This window comes from Nilaparvata lugens, chromosome 3 (assembly GCF_014356525.2).
Source record: "Nilaparvata lugens isolate BPH chromosome 3, ASM1435652v1, whole genome shotgun sequence".
Lineage (NCBI taxonomy): Eukaryota > Metazoa > Arthropoda > Insecta > Hemiptera > Delphacidae > Nilaparvata > Nilaparvata lugens.
In genome coordinates, this window is record NC_052506.1 from 77,171,072 (window position 1) to 77,193,160 (window position 22,089).

Consider the following 22,089-nt stretch of genomic DNA (forward strand, 5'->3'; position numbering starts at 1 on the left):
TTCGCTGTGATGATTTATAACAATGTATGACGACTTGTGTATCATGCATGTCCTACCGTTAGTGGCCAGCCTTATAATCAAAGAAATATTTCGAATGGTTATTTTTATCAAAAACTATTTGTCCCAAACAAATTTGATGAAATATAATTTGAAGTGAAAATATAATACAGTGCAATACTCATGTCTGAGTGGGCGTCAATATGCGAAAGCGACCATTTTGCCTGATTAAATTTGTTTTTCTTTCTGATGTTTGATTCTTACATGAGTCTGAAAGAGTCACGCATGAGTAGTTATGCGTGAAAAAGCTGAATGTTGACAAGTGCGAGTGAATAACCTACTTGGACGTAAAATAAAACTGTATAATAATGTGAAATAAGGAGATAGATGAATAATCAGAGAATGAAAATGGGGTCTTCGTTGGGTGATAAGACATCTGAGGTATATTTACCCATACCCCCTTTTTATATATTCATTCTCTTCGTCTTTCTATTAGAACTATTTATTTTCTAGTAGAAACAAAAAATAAAGGCTGATTTTGAACAAGAAAAACAATAGTGTGCTGCTGCTGGATCACGTTTTAGTCAACAACTTGCATCTATGCAAAACAAAACTAACAAAGTTATAAGTGTAGGATTCCTTTAAATCCCAGTTCCTCAACCGTGCATTTGAACATAGAATCAAATCTTACTAAGTATTTACTTATTATTCATTATATTTCTCCTTTCAGTCAAATGCATTTATTATGAAGTATGATGTTCTCATTTTCTCTTCTGAAATAAGTACAGTAATATGCTTGCCAAGTCTTATATTATACTTTTAATCAAAATAGCATTGAATATGATAATTCATCAGTCAATTTGCTTGTTGAACTGTTTAATTTTAGGAAAGGAACAGTTTTGGGCTCTACGCCTGTTGTTCCTTTCCCAATCATTCATATTTGAGAATGATATTGTAATCTATGTATCAATGTATAAATAAAGAAACTTTCATGTTATTTGTAATTGCTCCTTCAGGCTAGCAAATGTTATGGTAACTGACCATAAGAGGCATTTTTCAAGAGTGGCTCATCATTTTCTGGCTAACGTGCTGCGTAACTTTGAAGAATGGACCGTCGAATACACTGTCAAGGTATTTATTCTATTTACCCTTTCAGTCCAATACATATCTTATGAAGTATGATGTTACAATTTTGGCTTTACACCACAAACTTGATCTTATGAATATTATTATTTTTTTTTACAAACTTCTAATCAAGTACGGTCTTGATTTTTTTATGGAGATGTTATTCATTTTTGATGGAGAGCTAAAAATGGACCATTTAAGCGAACCATATGCTCTTTGTTGTAACTTATATTTTCAGAGCTACATTCTTACTCTTAGAAGTATGGAGTTTCAATTGATTTATTCTCAATTATATCAGTTGTTTATTCATCAAGTTTTTTGACTAATCTACGAGGGTCAACTTTTTTCAACCTCTGAACACATTTATGATTTGACATAGACAAGTGGAAGGGGGCGATGTTCACCGAGCTGGAGGTAGTTTGTCAGATCTGCCAGATTTCTAATTTTCTAGTTTATATAATTATATATGAACATCGTCATAAATTTAAAGACAACAATTTAAATGATTTCCGGAATCGTTGTGATCCATGACAACCCGCCCTCACAGTTCTAGTGCGACAGCTTCTTCAGCAAATCAATTGGAATAGTGACTAATACCTTTTCCCACACTTAGGACATGATTTTGAGGGCAGCCATTCCAAAGTAACGCCCACTTGAACTCTTGGCGGCTACACTATTTTGTGAATAGGTTTTTGGTATGCAGATCCACTGGTATGACAAATTCTTTAATCTACGATTATGTTGAAGATTAATAATAAATGAGAGTAACTTGTATTGATAAGATTATTGTTTTCTTTATATATTCGTCTTATATGTATGGCCAATCGGAGGTTGAAAAAATGATCTTATAAAAAAATGAAACGCTTGCAAGTGTCATTATTATTGATTTTCTTGTTACTTTTATAATTTTGGATGTCTGAACCACGGAATGGAAGCATCTGGTAGACAGATCTATAGTGAGATTCACGTTTAAATACAGTGGAAATGATAGGAATTATTGTTGTCTATTTTCCTTTTTTACCGCCTTCTATTATTGTAGATAGCTGTCATTCAGTTATCTGCGTATATCTGATGTAATATTGATTGTTGGTTCTTGTTAATACTAATCTTTTCTATCTCAAATATATTTTATACTAGAAAAAATATTTTTTCCATTATTCAATAATACATTCTTATAATTAAATATTTTTGTGTGGTAGTTCATATCTGACTTTAAAATGTGAATCTCCCTATAGCATCGTCAGATTCCTGTTATTGAATATATTTCATTTCATTTTGATTTATGAAAATGGATATTGTTGAGTATAAATACTTTGTGAAACTGTGAATATATATTACAGTATAAAAAGTTTTGAAACTGGTAGAGCAACAAAATTTCAGCAAGACTGCTCATACCTGGATACCTGCACCAGTATTCTTCTATATGCAATAAAAATAGTTTTAAATGCATCAATTCTTCTTTCATTGATATTTCTATTCTATTATCATGAAAAATCAATTCATTTCATTATTGGAAAACTCATGGTGATGATGGTTTATTGATTGATTTGAAACTCAGACTTGACTAGTTATTGTTGTTTGTTGCAGGTGCATTTACTGAATGTCATCTTCAGTTTCCTTTCTCTCTGCGACCAACATACAATTTCATTCTTGATGAGATGTCTACCTACCACTCCACAGCATATGTTCAAGGATATACGTGATCAATACAAAAAATATCATGCATTCACTGGAAGGGTTTAATATGATTAAGGACAATTTCTGAATAAGAACGAGGTAAAAAATATCTTCTATTTTTAAATCCATCTCTGTTAGTTATTGTTGTATTTTATCGCTTATCTCTTTTTCTGTATTAAATGCTTTCATATGTTTAATGTATCTTATTAATTTCCATAATAGAAAGTTCTGATCTAATCTCCATTTGAACAATTCTCCTTCATAAGACAGAATAATGAGGCTTTTAGAGTAAAATTGTGAGTGTTTCTGGGAGTGGTTTAGAATAACCTCATGTGTGTATTCTTTGACTATGAGGGTGTTTAACAGCATTGAAATTGGGAGTTTTCGCCAAATTGAACAATAAATCATTGGGATTGAAACTGCTCATTTATGTGGGCTCCGTATGTTCTGAAGCACCTTCCAATACAAATCTAAGAGAATGGAATAGAAAGAAATAGTGAAATCACGTTTACAGATTGAAGGAAAATTATCTTTCAGACGTTTAGTAGAGAATAAAAGAATTAATTACGAAAGGAATCAACTTGGATCAAACCATCTATTACTCATTTCACTTCGGTTAATTCATCTATAATTTTTACCATCGCGCGTCAGCTAAAATAGCTGAAATATTTTTTCAAGTTCTGTGCATCTAGTCTTATTAGTTGAGTTAAAGCCCAGTAATAATAATAATATTTTTACTATCGAGTAAACTGGCTAGCTCAGGTCTGTGTCAGAGTTTTTAGGTTGCTTCTTCTTCTTTCTCATACCCTTTTGCCGTTAATCGTCGGTTCCTTCAACCCTTCTCTAAACTTTATACTATCCTTTGCCATTCTCTTTACTTCATTCATTGTCTTTCCTCTTCCAGCAGCTATACTCTCTACATACTGATTGGTTTTGTTTTTGTTTTGATGAGTGTGGCTCTCTATAGTGAGGTCCACGTTATAATGGCAGTGTAGGAAGATAGGAGAAAAGGGTTGCCAGATCTCAGCCTTGCCACCCAAACAGCTGATACTGGTATATCTGATGAATTTCACTGTTCATCATTGTTGAAAATAGTTAATCATATAATATTTGTCAAGAAAATATATTTTTTAAAGATGTGATAATAAATTTTCATGATTGAGACTGAATATTTTGTCAATTAGTTGAATTTCTACATTGTTGATAAACGATGTGGCAACATCGCAATGCGTTAAAGAGCTAGCGCCATCTGTTTTGTTGAACGATAGACAAATATAGCAATACCATTGCAAATCACACACTGCCATTTTAAGGTGGACGTCACTATAGTAGTGGGGGAAGGCCGGCAACCACAGCACTGTACTTCGTCTCGTAGTACTGTTGTAGGTACTAGTAGCTAGTAACAGAAGTGATCGACAGTGGACATGCTAATTAATTTGAGCGACCAAAAATCACTTAGAAATAACGTGACATGCAAATGATTCATTGTCACGTGTGAGTCTCGGTATCCTGCGCATGTGCTACCGAAGGCGAACTTTTAAAACTCGCTTTCCATGTTATTCAATATTGTGCAGGCCAGACCGAGCTCGCTACCTCTGCGGTAGTACCACCAGCAGACGTTTCAAAAGTTCGCCTGGCACGGCCAAGTGAAACTACCGCCGAGGTACTCCCTCTGCGGGAGCGAGTTCGGTGTCACCTGCTCAATTTAATTACATGGAAAGCGGGTTTTTTAACTTCGCTACCGCTGCGGGAGCGAGTTTGGTGTTGCCTGGGATTTAGGCTACCATATCTCAGTTAATATTGGTCCAATCTTAAAAAATCAGGTACCAATCGATAGGTAATTAATTTTACTAAACAAAGTTATTCTTGTAATTTTTTTGTAAAACCAACGATTTCTGAGTTATTTAAGAAACAACATTTTTAATGGCGGCCATTTTGTTTTATGAATTTGAAAAATTATCATAATTTTTTTGTAGCTTTGTCTAGTTGTTATAAATTATTGCGCAAAGTTTCAATTTTCGTATGTTCAACCATTATTTAGAAAAAAAGTAAGTGAAAAAAGCAAAATGGCCGCTGTGTGAGTAACTGAAGACTTCCGGACAATTTAAATATGATAGATATATTTTTCAGACAGGAACAATGCCCTAGAGTATTGGTAGGGAGTTCATAACACCCTGTATACAGGGTGGGTGAAAAGTCCAAGAACGGCTTAATATCTCATACACAAAGGTAATTTCACGGTGGGTGTGATTGAGGATCCTACTAAAATTGAAAATACTACTTTACTATGACTTCAAAATTCTGCTCCGCCATATTGAATGCAACTTTGTTTTTTCAAATAGGAAGGTGGTCATGCGATACCTGATTTCGATACAGAATTTCAAGAAAAAATGATTGGTGAAAACGGCATAACGATATCTCAAACCGTTTTGAAGATATTCACATTAGAAATCAATACCATAAAATCAGAAATGAAATAGATAAGTGGGATTGATTAATAATCTGAATATCTTTGAAACGGTTTTTCAGATATCGATGTGCGGTTTTCGTCGTTCATTTTTTCTTGAAATTCCGTATTGAAATCATGCATCGCATGACCACCTTCCTATTTAAAAAACATAGTTGCATTCAAAATGGTGGATCCAAGATGGCATACCAGATTTTTGAAGTCATAGTAAAGTAGTATTTTTAATTTCCTGTCTTTATTGTCTTTATTTCTGACAGTCAAGGTGAGGGAATAATTAAAACACTGCATGAGGGTCTTTACAATATGAAAGTCACAGGTAGTATTTATGCTGGTGCTTCAACTCGATCAGTCATTGAAAATAATATGCATGATATATCCAAATTAACTTCTACTGACTGTCTTATTGTTAGTGCGGGAATAGACAACTTCAATGCAAGCTCAAATAATGAATCAATTGCCGATATCTGGGTTCTATTATGAAGCTGTCAGCAATGTGCGCGCACACAAACCTTATCTTAACACTATTCCGTATAGGTATGACATTCAGAAAACAGCAGAGAAAACAAAATAATAAAAACAGTCAATAAAGCCATTCGAACATTTTGCAGAGAATATGACCAGAGAGTTATTTTTATAGAGATGTGGACAGTACCTAGATTCTGGCATACAAGACACGGATTGAAATTGAGTAGAGCGGGGCGGAGAGGATTTGGAAAAAAACTAATTGAAACTATACAACAACTAAGAGAGAGAAATGTCGAAATAGTAGAACAAGTAGAACCCAACACTTTCTTAACTGTAATGAATGAGATGAAAGAACAACAGCACTTGGAAGTATCAAATCGTTTTCGGAAATGCGTAGGGGATGATAATTCAGAAAAATCAACACATCATAGAAATACTGAATCTGATTATGAAAATTTCCCAATCACGACACAAACAACTGAAGAAAGAGGTATTGCGGCCATAGGATATGAAATGGAGAGAAGACATGACGTTTTTTTAGAAGTAGGAATGCCCAAAACTATGAGAACTTAATTGTTATAAACAATTACAAAAATAAACCTAGGAATAAACATTACTTCAATTTAGTTCACTTCAATATTAGAAGCCTAAGAAACAAATCTGATGAGTTAGCAATTCAGCTGGAGAAAATTCAAGAGAATGAATTTGATAACAGGATTGATTTTTTGTGCCTGACAGAAACTTGGCTCCAAAATGAAAGTACAATTAAAGTTCACAATTTCAACCTCATTTCCTTTTACAATAGAAGCAACAGAGAGGGAGGTGGAGTGGCGATTTATGCTAGAGAGGGGATAGAGGCGAATATACTGGAGTTCGAACAAATTGACACAGGCAGCTTAGAAGTGGCCCTAGTGCAGCACAAGAAATATGCAATAGTATGCATATATAATCACCTAATAGTGATTTTAATCATTTTATTGACGACTTGGAGGTGATCTTGTCAAGGTTGGCAAACAATTTGAAGGATACATGGTGATGGGAGACCTGAACGTGGATTTCATGGAGCAATCAACCAGAAGAAAGATACTTGAATCATTATTTGAGGCTTTTGGTATGAGAGGCATTGTCAGGGAATGTACTAGGGTCACTGAGACGTCGTCAACCTTGATTGACGTTTGTTTTGTTTCAAACTGATAGAGACTAAGGATGTGGATGTAATAGAGCTGGGACTATCTGATCATTACGCCCAGGTAATCAAATATACCATGACGGAAGCAGATTGTAATGAAGGCAAGCTATTTTCAACAAGAGTATTCTCGGACTATGCTAAACAGAAATTCCAGAGAAAGTTGCAGAATTTGGATTGGTCAGAGGCTATCGATTTTGAGGGTTCCCTGGATGGAAAGTTTGATAAATTTCTCGAGATGTACTGCAAAGCTTTCAATGATCTTTTCCTATTGTTTACAGGAAAAGAAAGACAAGGAAGAAAAATATTGAATGGGCTTCTCCTCTACTGAAACATGCTTGTGATGACAAAAAAGACCTCCTACTGTTTAAAAAAATGTTTCCAAACAATAAGGCAATCAAAGATAGACTTGCAATCCTGTCTCAACTGATTCGTCATTTGATAAATCACTCAAAAAAAGCTCATGCAGAAAAGATGCTAGCCTCTTCAGAAAATAAATCCAAATCAATATGGAATTTAATAAAAAGGGAAACGGTTGCCAATACTACAAAAAAGAAGTACCCAGTAGCAGTAGATGGAGTTAGAATGAATTCAGTGCATGATATTACAAATAAATGTAATGAGTACTTCTTAAATGTCGCAGATAGTCAACCCAGCACTCAGCTATCCTTTAAAGAGCAGCTAGCAAATGTGGAACATGTCATAATGTATTGGAAAGATTCCCTGTATTTTTGAACCACGACGTATCTTGTGCGGTACAACAATAAAGAGCAAAATGACAAGCGGATTAGATGATGTACCTTGTAGGATATTAAAGGAATGCTTTGGCCCATATGTGCACCTATAACAACATTAATAAATTTGTCATTCAGCACAGGAACCTTTCCTCACCAACTGAAACTTGGCAGAGTGATTCCTATCCATAAAAAGGGAGCAATTGAGGAGGTTTGCAACTTCCGACCAATACAAATTACAAGTTGCTTCTCAAAGTTATTAGAAAAACTAGCAGAAAGAACAGTAACAGAGCACCTTAAATCGAATAAAGTTCTTTCTCCATACCAATTTGGATTTCAGCAAGGAAAATCCACCACTGATGCCGTAAATGAGTTCCTGTTTAGAATATATGAGGCTCTAGATGATAATAAAAAGGCGTTAGGATTGTTCATTGACCTTCAAAAAGCCTATGATAGCCTGGATCACAATATCTTAATGGAAAAGATTCACTACTATGAGGTCAGAGGATCAGCATTTGATTGGTTGAGGTCATTCATAACAGAAAGATCACAGGTCGTTGAAATTGAAGCAGAAAATCAGCAAGTCGAAAATTATAGATACAGATCTAAATTTGGAAAGTTGAAGAGAGGAGTGCCGCAGGGAACAATTATTGCCCCGATATTGTTCTCATTATACATCAACGATCTCCCAAGCAATATAGAAGGAGCCAGCAGTGTTATGTTCGCCGACGATGCCAATTTCCTCATTATAGGAGATACTAATCAGGAGTTACAACATCGAGGAGAACAGGTAGTAGATGGCATCCACAATTGGTGTGAAGCAAATGCTCTTAAGGTGAATATCAAGAAGACATGCTACCTCAGCTTCTCCATAACTCATCTCAACACACCAGTCATCTTTGATTTTGGAATTGATCTCCAACAGATCGAACCGGCAAATGTCTGCAACTTCTTGGGAATAAAAATGGATTCTGGATTGAAATGGAATGACCACATTCACAACTTAATGAAGAAACTCAGTAAGGCCACATTTGCAATCTCTAGACTGTCAAAAACAATGCACCAGCAAATAGTATTTTCGGCGTACTACGGTTACTTCCAGCCTCTCCTTACCTATGGGTTGCTGTTTTGGGGCACGTCACCAGAAATGATCAGAGTGTTCAGAGCGCAAAAAAGAGTACTTAGAATAATGCTGAAGAAACCACCTAGAACATCATGCAGAGCATTATTCCGAGCAACAGGGATACTCACTTTGCCTTCTCTGTATATTCTCGAATCCGCGGCTTTCGGCCTCAAACACGCATCATCGTGGTCAAGAGGTGCCGACCTCCACAACTACAACACCCGATCGAGAAACTCATACAGGATACAACAACACAGGACGGCGTTTTATGAAAAAATCCTAGTCACATCAGTCAGAAGATACTCAACTCCCTGCCTCAACACCTTAAACATATGGACAATTCAGTGAATTTGAAAAGTAGACTGAAAGAATGGTTGAAAGAAAAATGCTTCTATAATTTAAATGAACTAATAGCTTTAAACAATGTATAAAATTTTATTATGTAATTGACGATTGCCATACAATTTTATTCTACATGCAGTGATGGAATAAATTCAATTCAATTCAATTCAATTTGTGTAAGATCCCCAATTACACCCACCTGAAATTACCTTTGTGTATGAGATATTAAGCCGTTCTCGGACTTTTCACCCACCCTGTATGTATAGTATGTTATAAATGGAAGTTCGCCCAAAATTCGTCATGTATGGAGGAAGTTTCATGGAAGAAATTCTTGCTTGTGTTATCATTCTTCTTCAGCGGTTGATTTTTAATTTAATGTATGTAATATGCCTTCACAGTATTCAAATTTGTAAGTCGGACATGTGATTCTTGAAATTATCAAATTCAACATGAAACAATTGTAAATTCAATTGAAGTGACGCTTCAAAGGGCTTTCACGAGCTGTGTTTAACGTAGAATAATACATACCAATGAAATTATTCCTCATAATTTCTAACATATTCATTCTATTTGTCGTTTATATTTCAATAAATGGGTCTCCCTTGCTAAGTTCGTACTACAATTAGTCCCTATTAGCTCAAAATATTAAGAGTCCCACTGTTTTTTTAAATAGAATGACATAATATCCACACAGATACCTGACACACCCTGGTATGAATAAGAAACACGGTTTTTTTCTCATAAAAAGTGTATTGACATAAATTCAATCAATAGTATTGTAATAACAAAACATATATTTATCCATTACACTATTAAATTTAACAAGAGTTAAACACTCTACACTTTTAATCACTTTTTGAGTATTTGAATTATTACTGCCTCTTATATTTTCATTTCCCTCGAAGTAGAGTATGGCTTCGCAATCTCTGTGCTCAATACATTAATATTGTAAATATGATAAAATCTAAAAATATGCTTCTCAATAAATTGCTGAACTTTATTGATTGATTGGTATTTCTGTAAGTTTGAGTAACATGTTACTCTCCGTTTTTTAATTATCAACAATAATGATAATTAGAGTGAATAATTATTATAATTATAGCGCTCAGAGATATAGCAGTGAAACACTATCAACAGAAATTACGCGAAGGTACTTTGAATAACTAAACTGAAAGTGCGACTAGTCAACACAGAGGTTTGCTTGATCTATTGTTGTGGAAGATAGTTCGAGATCACTGTTCCATTTCGTTGGCATTTTATTCCCATCCCATTCAATCTTGCACCATGCCCTTTCTTTATGGTTGCAAAATAGTTTCATGCCCGTTCACTTGTAATATTTCAAATATACAAATAGTGTGATTATTCTTCCATAATGTTAGCCATTTACATAGAACTTTCTTAGTATTATTAGAATATCTTATCACAAATTCACATTCATCCTCTCATTCTTATATTCAACAACACTCATACTTAGGTTTTAGGTCATCAAAACTTCCTGTTTTATTCACAAAATCCACGTCACCTCACCTCGCTCAACAACATTTAAACTACTCCAATGAATTGCAATAGAATTACTCATAAACTAAACTATTAAGTTAGATATCATACAAAAACAACTCAATTATTCATTTGGTCAGTCTATGAGTATCCAGAGCTATGAAACAAGTGAGAAGTACTCAAGTACTAAAAGTGACTCAAGTACTTGAGTGCTGCATTTGAAGAGAGCCATGAATCAAGTGAGAAGTACTCAAGTACTAAAAGTGACTCAAGTACTTAAGTGCTGCATTTGTATTCAATATAATCAAAAATATCAATAAAATAATGTGTTGACTTAGCACCTTATATAGAAGCTAACAGAATGAATACTGTCCCAATTAATTCTCGAGTATTATTCATAGTTACTTTTTGTAGGGAGTAGTCTGATAAGGTTTTCTTGTATGATCAGCTATCTCTGTCCAGGTGTTTCATATCTAGCCTGTTGAAAATGTATTTTATTCTAGGAATGTACCCTTCTTATAGATTTCAAAAGCCACTTGAATGGCTTTGACTTTCATAATACTGAGGTTTTAAAGGATTCATTTATCAATCAAACATTACTTACGTTTTAAATAGAAGTTCTACATGGTAACAGAGAAATTAGTATAATTCGATCTAATAAATTAAACTAGTTGCGATCAGAGATCAATGTACATTATTATGAATAAAGATGTTTTCAATTTTAATTCGATTTCAATTTCAAGATTCAAATTCATTTTAGTAGATTCTTAGATTGAATTCTTTCAAGTCAATATTAAGTGTGATTTCAACATGTGCCTACTGATTTCATATTAGTATAAAAATAATAATTACAATTCTGGAATTTTGGCACCTTCAAACTCATTTTCTTCTAATTTTCTTTGTACTCTTTCCCTTTAATATAATATGTTTAAGCATTCACTTTATCAAGCATAGAATCCTCTACATATTTATTTACATGATGTTTTTCTCCTAAGTAGTAAAATTACTGTGATTATATAACGTAATTCGAACTTCTTGTTACAAAAATAGAATGGACACAACAGTATTAACATTTCCTCTTGTTAACTATAAAATAATGATCTCTACATTCATCAGGATGAGGCAAATTTTTCGCCAAAGTTGCAGAATAAAATACACAGAATATTTTTCTTCTGTTTATCTTCGAAATCAGTTTATAATTTATTTTCCTAATTAATATGTATAACTGAGACAAATTAATAATAATGATGATAATACTTGTAATTCCAGGAATCGACAGATTTCAGGAAAAATATATGTTTTTAAAACAAAACGCGCCTATCAAAAGTACTTGATAAAAATAAATTTAGAATCTCACAGAGATTAAATCTTCAATAGAACATTTCATTATTTAGAATAGAAACATCCATGTTGTTTTAATTCAGAAATCATCTTCCTAATTTCGACTGGAGAATTACCTTCAAGTATTTATTAAATCAACTCTAATACTGAACAACTTAAAGACAACTTTCACCGATCTATAAAAGTTCAAACAAAAACAATTAATGTTGAGTATTTGCCTCATCCTGTAGTATCGATTATTTAATTAAGCATTGTCTTAGTAATCAAATGTCATCTAATACAAAAATAATGACGATTGGAAATCGTCGTTTTGGAGATCTTTTGAAGATCTTGTGATTATAAAATATATGTTTGGAATCCATTCCACTATAAATTATGCAAGTATTTCAATAATTCAATTTAGTTGAGCCTTATATTGGATTAAGAATAAAAATATAAGCAACATTTCCAGATATTTTGCTAAACAACTTTGATACATCATCATATAATAAGTTACCTAAAAGACAAAATCAACGCTCGTGCTTACAATTTTTACTTCGTAAAACCTAATAAATGTATCATAAACGATTATCTTGAAGAATGTATTTTGAATTTGTTTTATAGAAATTCTACTTAGGCCTTTAATTATTGTTAAGATGATGTATCAAGTTCTACACCAATAAAACCACCATAATGCTTTTTAAGATCTTCCCACTTTTTTGACAGCAGGTAGGATAATCATAATGATTTGGCCACGAAGGAAATAACAGATTAGCACTCTCTTTGAATATTCAGCAGTAGGCCTACCATTATAACGTTTCATTCCAACATAACGCTACTATCTTCATGTTCGCTTTGAACAGCAATCTGCTGCTTATTGCAATTTACTTCACATTTGAGCTAGAAAGTTCACTTCGAAATATAATAATTTTTTATTCGATATGAATAATATCAGTTTTTGAACAGAGTGAGCGAAATAATTTTATTACAACTCAAAGTTGAATATAAAACATTCTATGCTGATGGGGTAATCCAAATTCACAACCTATCGTTATAAAAATTCCGTATTGATGTATAAAAACACTTTTCAACCATTTTCAACTGATAAACTTCATCAGCAGAATTAAATTTGGCACAAATTTTAAACTGTATTTGTTGAAAAAATTGAAGAATTGCAAATTTTTTCATAAAAAATGACTTCATAGAGTTTGAGACAAAATTGTTTGGCACATAAATTCATGAGTTTCTGTTTCCTTCCAAAACGTAACATTTATAACTATTTTGTGAAAAAATTAAATATTCTTATTTTTAAATAGTCTTTAACACTTTTCTGCTCGCTGTTCAGCCATTTCATTCCACCAGAGAATCGGGGTTTGAATATTGATTATTTAGCTTGTTTCAACTAATCTGTCATAGACCCATAAATTTATCGCTGTAGATCCTCATCACGGATTTTGTGTAATGAAACATAGCTAGATGTTTTTAAAATTGAATTTTTTCCATTTATTGAACTTCCAGCCTATCATTTTTCATCCCGTAAAACATTTCAAATCAATGTTAAAAAGTTCTCAATTTTCAATAAAGACTACCTATTATTATCTATTGTAATGGCTCGTTAAATCATTTTATCATTTCCATTCAGTGTTTTCAAATACTGTATTTTCATAAAGCACTTCGATTATTTTTTCAATAAAATTATAATAATCATTGGGAGTTATAAGATTCTCCTTTTATTTAAAACCATAGTAATCATGCCTCGTTTAATACTTGATTTAAATCTGATATCGATTTTTATAAATATTTCATTGGTTAAAATCAGTTCGGTCTGTTTGATCCGAGGGATTTATTTATTTGCAATAATTGGCGTCTACTACAAGTTACCTTGAAAAATAGTTGACATTTAATCAAATAACTAAATAATAAACAGTATGGTACTTGATTGCTCCTGCTTGAATCATAGCACAATACTTTTCACATTATTCTTTGTACTTGATCTTTTCATTGTCATTCTTCATTTATGCATTTAATAGTTGTGTAATCTTGATCGTTAACGTATTATGCCTAAAGAATAAATTAGGTACCTACCAATGATTTTCATTTCTGAAAACTTTGTACTCCTCATTTCCAAACATCACATTATTTATTTCATACTTGAACTGTTTCTTAAATAAACAGTGGGTTTAAAATATGTTAGATACCGTAATAGTTTACTCATGCTTTGCTTTTACTTGTACTATCACCAAATTCGATTAAATTTTCACAACACACTAGTATACAATGTGGATGTTTGGTCAAACATTATTGTTAATTTGTGAGCTGTCAAACAATATATACACATACATATATTATATAAAACTTATTAATATTCATAATAGAAAAATTGCGGAAGCTGTATAAAAATATTATGGAATGCACTGGTTCTCTTGTAACCTTGATAAATCATTGATTGCTTCAATTTTTTGTGTGAGCCTCACTCAGTTACAAGTTGATTACTCGCCACCAAATAATCGAAAAATGCTTGTTCACTATGGATCCACTTCAATGGATCAATAATTGAAAATGGAATATGAATTACAAAGATACTATTGTAAACATGACTGAAACAGTAATGGCTCAAGTATTGGCTTTATAGATTTGTAGAGTACAACCTTAGTTCTTGATAGAGTATGGTGAAGTTAGTCAGGAAATTTGTAGGTTGAAATGATTATTAAGTAAAATGTAAAGGCTACTAACTTATTCCCATTACAACATATTTATCTGCTTTTTAACTTCAGTTATAAACAGATATTCATGATCCATTTCAAGTTTCACATATCATTTTTTCTAAACAAGAAATTCTTACCCGAGACCATACAGAGCGAAGTCAGTGAATATTACTGAGTGCATCCAATAATATTGAGATTATTCCGTACTGTTGAACGTTTCCAGTAGACTGAAAGTCCATTACCATTACCGTTTCTATACAAGGTTTTCATGATAAATGTGTAGATTACCAGTTTAGAAATATCAATCAAGTTATTGTGATATTTGATTAAATGGATTTATAAATAACGTTGTTATATTCTGAGATAGAATTTCCGAAACTGGGTTCTGAAATTAAAATAAATTACCGTAAAATATCAGAGGGCGTATTCCTTTTGGTTAAAATGGTGGGTATGAACGTATAGTTCATTCATCATAAAATCAATAAAATTATTCAAATAAGATACTGTAATGTTAAAAGTATGAAATTATATTTGAAAAAATTCTGTATATCAAGTGGTACTGCTGAAAATAGCAATCAGCACTGCTTATTATTAGCATTATAAATCCATCCTTTTCTTTCTTCTTGATTCTATTTATTGTTTTCATCATAATTTCCAAAAATTGAGCAATTTACAAACATGAAAGAAACCAGAATAAAAATTTGAACGCTTAGGATGGGAGTAAAAAAATGAGTCTGAAGCTCATATACGTTCCTCTTACACGTTAATCTCTTGTACAGCTAATTGTTTCAGACGACTTATATACATACATAGTACGGGGAACAGTTCTACATTTATATACAACTTATTCCACTACGATTATAAGCATACTGATATAAATTACCAATAGATACTGTTACATTCAAATTATAATTTTGATTAGTCTTATATTATTCAGTGGCACATCAATATAGACAGGGTTGCACACAAAGTTTACCAATATAACACTTATTCTGGATTAAAAAAATACTTTCTGATAGAGTTGATGTCGACTGCTGAGTAATCTGTTGACTATGTACATTCTTCCATCATTATTTGAACTTATCTGGTGGCATACCCTGTGCGGTGCGGTGCCTACGTGTCAGCTCACACTTGTCTGTCGCCGACATCAACTTGCTGCAACAAATAATGCTCTCTTATCTAATGGTCAAAATTATCAAGCTTCGAAAATTAGCCTATAAACATGATATATTGAGCTATTGCAGAGCATACTGCAAGGCAAAATACAAGGCAGGAGAGCCCCAAGTCGGAGAATATCCTGACTGGCCAACCTGAGAGCCTGGATTGGAAAACCTTCACTCAATTGTTCCGGAGCGCAACTAACAAAGTTATCATGGCCAATATGAGATTGACAACGTTCAAAACGGACAGGCACCTTAAGAAGAAGATCGAAATATTCCAAAAAGGAGATCCGCTATTATAGCTTGCAAGGAAGAATTTTGAAATCATAAGGGGTTAGTGAACACAGATTTTTCAAATAATTTCAGCTGAAATGTGAATTTTGAGTTGAAATACAAACATCAGGGTGAGATATTGCAGTTTACAAGCTCACTGATTATAGTTCAGTCAGATAAGCTAAGATTGAATGCAATGATTAGGGTATGATATTCTGATATCGAATAATGAGGACCCTTCTTCAATATTAGTTCCAAGTGTATGTTGTGCGGTCAGCTCTGTGATCACGCACGTAACTAAACACTCAGATAAGAGACATGCAGGATTCATCTCTATCCCAGTAGTCCATGAGTTTTATCGTATGTGCTGGTCTATATATCCTCAAAGTTACATGACCTACTATTACTGTTTCAATTACTGACATAAAAATTTGTTTTTCTTCTTGGTCGCTCATGTCGCGTATCTAATCACTCAGATAAGTGAAATGAGGGTTCAACTCTATCCCATAAGATAAAACTTATGGACTGGTTTGTATATTCTCAAAGTTACCTTATTTACTATTACTTCTGTTTCAATTACTTACAAAACATTTGTTTTTCCTCTTGTAATTTTTAGGCCTATGTGTTTTGAGAGTAAGAATTGAAATTTTAATTCAATTTACTTTTTAATTGTATGTTAAGCATACCATCATATAAACTCGATGATTCTTGTCTAAATTTTCTTTTGAAAGTGTTTTAGTGATGAGTATTTTTATTCCTAATAATAGTTAGTGCAGCATGTTGCTAGTTACCTCAACAAGCGCTGAATCCACACGAGTTGTGTGGCAGGCTGGACGACACAGTGTAGAGCCCGGTTGCGGCGAGGGGGTTGACGTTGGCATAGGTGATGGGTGGCATTTTGTTGTTGTTGTTGGCGAACTCAAGCAGAGGCAGGGTGGAGTGCGACTCTGACAGGGTGGTGGCGGGGGTGGGGGTGCTTATGGAGGTGGGAGTGGTTGTGGGGGCGGAGTCGCCCGGTGAGGGCACGAGGTAGCCGTTGACCTGTAGTGGCCCCTCGCTCTCCGGGGGCCGCATGTCTGGCTCGGCCTCCTTCAACGGCTCGTTCGCCGGAATTGTGTCGAATATCGGCAGCAGTGTGCCTACCACCTGTGGATCCTGAAACCATAGAGAAACGGAATACTGGATACTCGTTTGTCTCTGCTAAAACATACATTCATATTTTCACTCCCGCTCATTGGCCCAATTATGGATTGTCTGCTAATTGTTATAGGAGGTTGTGATGTATGTATTCATATTGAATAAAGTAGAAGGGTAGGCCTACTAGTTTATTGCATGGAGAAAACAATTGAGTTAACCATAAATGAAAATGAATCTTGGAATGGAATACCAACTAGAAACGGATATTCGTTTGTATCTGCTGAGACCTACATTTACATTCTCTCTCTAGCTCATTGTCTCAATTGTGGATTGTCAACAATCAAATCAAATCATATTCATTTATTTATGAGATCAAACCAAATGTACTTTCTGCTTGTGGATGGGAATAAAATGAGTGCATGCGTGATTGATTAGATGATCGAACGTCCATGGCTACCGTTTGGATTTGGATCCACAGCAAGGAATTGCTAACAGACTGAAGGGTGTAACGCCTAAACGTACCAACAGAACGAGTAAGGCTAGCTTCACACGCATTCGGTTCGGTTCGTTTTCGGTCCAGTTCGGTACGTTGCCGAAAACGAATGAGGCTTTCATACATATCAGGTTTTAATTCGTACGGTTCTAATTAGGTATTTTCTTCTCAAACACAGCTGTGTTTGGATTGTTACAATTCATGCTGGTAATAAAATATAAAAGCTGGTGTTCAAATAGTAAGATGTGATTTCTCGAACAACAAAATTTTCAATTTAATTCAAAATTGTGAACTATTTTTTGTGAGTATTTTTTGAATTGAAAATTTGTTTCAATTATGACACATGGTACATAACGTTTATCTCTTCTCTCCATTAATAAAATCATGTAATTTTAATGGAAAAATAAAAATACTCCCTGAGTTTTAATTCATCTTCATATTTTTTTTAGCAACTATTCATTGAGAAAAAAAATGCTCCAGAGAACTAATAGAAATGAATTGACCATATGATTTTAACATAGAATATTTTCAAACAAATAATCATGATATCAGGTTGAAATAAAAACAAAAAAGCGAGCGTGTGTAAAAAACTTTGTTTTTATTTCCGATTTCCTAGCAACGAATTCGAATATGATAAAACCTATTCGTGTCGAGGGGGCGTTCGGTGCTATGCGGTTGCTATTCGGAGCCGAATTCAAACCGAATCACCGTTTCACCCTTATCGGAATTTGCCGAAAAGGAAACGAACCGAACCGAATGTGTGTGAAAGTAGCCCTTCGCTAGAAACGAATTTGAACCTGATGGAATTTATTAGAGTCAAATGGGCGTTCGGTTCTATGCGGTTTCTATTTGGTACCGAATTCAAACCGAAATACCGTTTCACACTTATCAGAATTTTCAGAAAACGAAACGAACCGAATGTGTGTGAAACTAGCCTAAGTCGCGGTGAAGATGGATGCCACCGAACAGCTGTGCAATGATAAAAACATTTGGAGACATTGATATAGAAGGTCGATAGCGAGCTGAAATCTACACATTGACCTGACCGTTCCGTTCGTACCCTTAGTGCACTCTTCCAACCTGACCGCTGATAAACATAATAAATCACAATACATTTTTGAAGTGATATTGGTGACAGAAAAGCTGACCTGCAAACAGTAGCCGAGTCGTTCGAGGATGAGTGGGAAGCTGGGCCGCTGGATGGGGTCGACAGCCCAGCACTGTGTCATGATGCCATAGATGGGGCCGGGGCACTGGGCGGGGGGGCTCAGCCGGGACCCTGCCACCACCATCTGCATCACCTCCCTGTTGGTCGAGCCTGCGTACGGCATGAAGCCCAGCGACATCACCTCCCACAGCAGCACTCCGAATGACCTGAATACATCACAATCTTGTGTTCAACCCAAATTCAAATTTTCAATTCGAATTCAAACTATTTATTATTTTATCTACGACCATGTATAATGTAAATATTACAAGATCACAATCAATTCCATAACTGGGGTCTTTTCGCAATTGATTTTCAAAACTATACTATGATGAGGACTTCATGCAACTACTTTAACATTATAACACGGTTTTCGGTGTTACGGTGTTTATACTGGTGGCATCAACATTAAAACACGGTTTCTGATGTTGGCAGCAGGTTTCAGTTTATCAAGTTTTCACTAAATCAAGTATTGAGTTTGACAATTTTTCAATTAGTTATCAGTACGTGAAGTTTTCAGTTTGTCTTGTTTTTAGTATGTCAAGTTCTTAGTACGTCAAGTTTTCTTCGTCAATATTTCAGTACGTCAAGTTTTAATCCGGAAAGTTCTCAGTGTCTCAATTTTTCAGTTCGTCAAGTTTTCAGTTTGTCAATTTTTCAGTTTGCTAAGTTTTCAATTCAAATTTTTAGTTTGTCTTGTTCTGTCATGATAGTGGAGAGTTAAATAGTTTTTTGATAATGACAGTCACAATTAAACTCGAATTATTCATAATTCTCAAAAAATCTTCACCGTCCATGCGGCATCCCATTAAAAGAATATTGTCTCTGTTCCCACTACATGTGGAGTACAAAATTATAATAGATATATTATATGGTGATTTCTCATATTCTTGTCAATATGACAAGTGAGTATCTATCTTATACGATTCCGGATTCCCTCACTTTTGCGAGCAAGCCTAAAAATGTGTATGATGTCTCCAATCTCACTATTTGTTGAATTAAATCCAATAAAAACTCTTAATCAAGTAATTTTATGTTGTGAAATGAAATATTTGGGAAACTTACTACATATCGAGTAGAATAGTTAATATATAACAAATATAATTGAGTTAATATATTTCAAATTAATATTTGAAAAACTTACCACACATCAGTCTTTGAAGTAAATAATCCATCTAAGAACGCCTCCGGGGGCATCCACTTGATGGGCAGCATCGCCTTGCCACCTTTCTTGTAGTAATCAGACCTAAAATTAAAATTCTCATTCAAGATTAACAGTTCAGTTCATACAACAATATAAGCAAGCTTTCACTAGCTTTGGTCACTTGAAGCACTTTCAGTTATTGTGGCTAACCACACGTGCTATTTGTTTATAGGACTCCTAGTGTCACCAATTTGGGCTACTAATATTTTCTCAAGAACAGTAATTGAATATTAATTTCGATCATTTCTGTTTCTATCAATATGAATAAATGAGTATTTTAAAAGTATTTCAATCGCCTCATGAAGGGCAGATGGTTGGCTTTACTCCAACTTATCTGAATTAATTGGGACTGGACCCCATTAGGTTAGTCAGATATTTGGATGATAGTTGGAGTTTAAAAACAACAGGTTAATTTGAAAAATTCTATATAGTATACTACTAGTTAAATACTTTACTGTATAAATTAAACTTTGCTAAAAGACTTCGGGGTGATTTGCAGCATTTATTTAGGATTTTCGTTAAATAATAATCATATATTGAATAGCATTTGAATAAATGCATTCTCTATTTAATTCCATCTGTAATTGGTTGGCTTCGTATAAAATGAGCGCTGCTATCCAGAGATTGACAGTTTGGTGTAAGGGTAAGCATTCCTGACTAGCAATTGGGAGGTACCGGGTTCGATTCCCGGGCTGCCAACTAATTTTTGGATAGTAGTTCTCATCGAATTTCCATCTAGCTGTTAACCCTGTTGTCAATGTCTGCAGTAGCAGAGGTCTTCGGGGTGATTTGCAACATTTATTTAGGATTTTCGTTAAATAATAATTATATATTAATTAGCATTTGAATAAATGCATTCTCTATTTAATTCCATCTGTAACTGGTTGGCCGGTATGGCTTCGTATAAAATGAGCGCTGCTATTCAGAGATTGTCAGTTTGGTGTAAGGGTAAGCATTCCTGACTAGCAATTGGGAGGTACCGGGTTCGATTCCCGGGCTGGCAACTAATTTTTGGATAGTAGTTCTCATCGAATTTCCATCTAGCTGTTAACCCTGTTGTCAATTTCTGCAGTAGCAGAGGTCTTCGGGGTGATTTGCAGCATTTATTTAGGATTTTCGTTAAATTATAATTTTCTAAAAGAGTTTTAATGCTTTTTAAACTTATCTGAAATTAGCAGAAATTCCGTCTACTTTCTTCTGAAAGCGATTCGGATAATAATTGGAGTTATATGTTTATTAACAAAATTTATTAATTCTCTCTTGTGAGGTCATTCAATTTACAAACTTGGAAATATTTTAGCAAACCAATGCAACAAAATGAAATTAGAGCTCATGTACATTAAATGAACCTGATTAGTTCATTGCTATCAAAAAAATATATAAAACTTGATTAATCGTTATATGGAACATTATACATCATCTTATAGTCCGTATCCATCCCTCACCTGTAAATGTCTCTCGCCATTCCAAAGTCGGCAATTTTCACAACTCTGCCAGGTCCTTTTGTGGTCAGCAAACAATTGCGAGCAGCTATGTCTCTGTGAATGAATCTCTGTTCTTCCATGTATTTACATCCTTTGGCTACATCTATCGCTATCTGTATAAGATCTTTCATCTTCAAACAAGTTGGCTTGTCCTGGAAAATAATTCGGATAGATTTGAAAAAATCCCGTTATTGTAATTTACCTAAATTCTATTTTACTAGAAAGATTACTTGGAATGACTGAACCAGAATAAGGCCAAATAATAGTTCAAATATCCAATCATTATCATTTTGTCTAATAGGAATATTATAATTTTGCTTGGTTTCAAGTTTAAGCATAGTGTTCCTTCTCAAAGATAGTTTTTACATAACACGAACACATCATACAAACGCGTAATCCTGGGCCATATTCTACAAATAATATATTACTGATAAATAATCTATAATGATGAATCCTCGATATAAATGTAGTGTTTGTTGGTATCTCAGTAGAG

The 22,089-nt window shown here is 34.0% G+C and overlaps 2 protein-coding genes across 7 annotated transcripts in view; one reads left to right on the plus strand and one right to left on the minus strand.

The window, feature by feature from the left end:
* The window catches only part of LOC111048979, a 33,955-nt gene extending 30,959 nt beyond the window's left edge, over window positions 1-2,996 (plus strand). For all 4 annotated transcript variants that reach the window (XM_022334962.2, XM_039424663.1, XM_039424665.1 and 1 more), the window contains 2 exons: window positions 1,014-1,128; window positions 2,710-2,996. In XM_022334962.2, coding sequence (XP_022190654.2) covers window positions 1,014-1,128; window positions 2,710-2,865 — 271 coding nt within the window. In that variant the 3' untranslated portion in view covers window positions 2,866-2,996. The remainder of the gene's footprint in view (window positions 1-1,013; window positions 1,129-2,709) is intronic.
* Window positions 2,997-9,846: 6,850 nt separating this feature from the next.
* Window positions 9,847-22,089, minus strand: part of LOC111048980 (leukocyte tyrosine kinase receptor) — a 65,051-nt gene continuing 52,808 nt past the window's right edge. For all 3 annotated transcript variants that reach the window (XM_039424667.1, XM_039424668.1, XM_039424666.1), the window contains exons 21-25: window positions 21,558-21,748; window positions 20,053-20,154; window positions 18,850-19,075; window positions 16,863-17,226; window positions 9,847-15,793 (exon numbers count right to left, since the gene is read on the minus strand). In XM_039424667.1, coding sequence (XP_039280601.1) covers window positions 16,864-17,226; window positions 18,850-19,075; window positions 20,053-20,154; window positions 21,558-21,748 — 882 coding nt within the window. In that variant the 3' untranslated portion in view covers window positions 9,847-15,793; window position 16,863. The remainder of the gene's footprint in view (window positions 15,794-16,862; window positions 17,227-18,849; window positions 19,076-20,052; window positions 20,155-21,557; window positions 21,749-22,089) is intronic.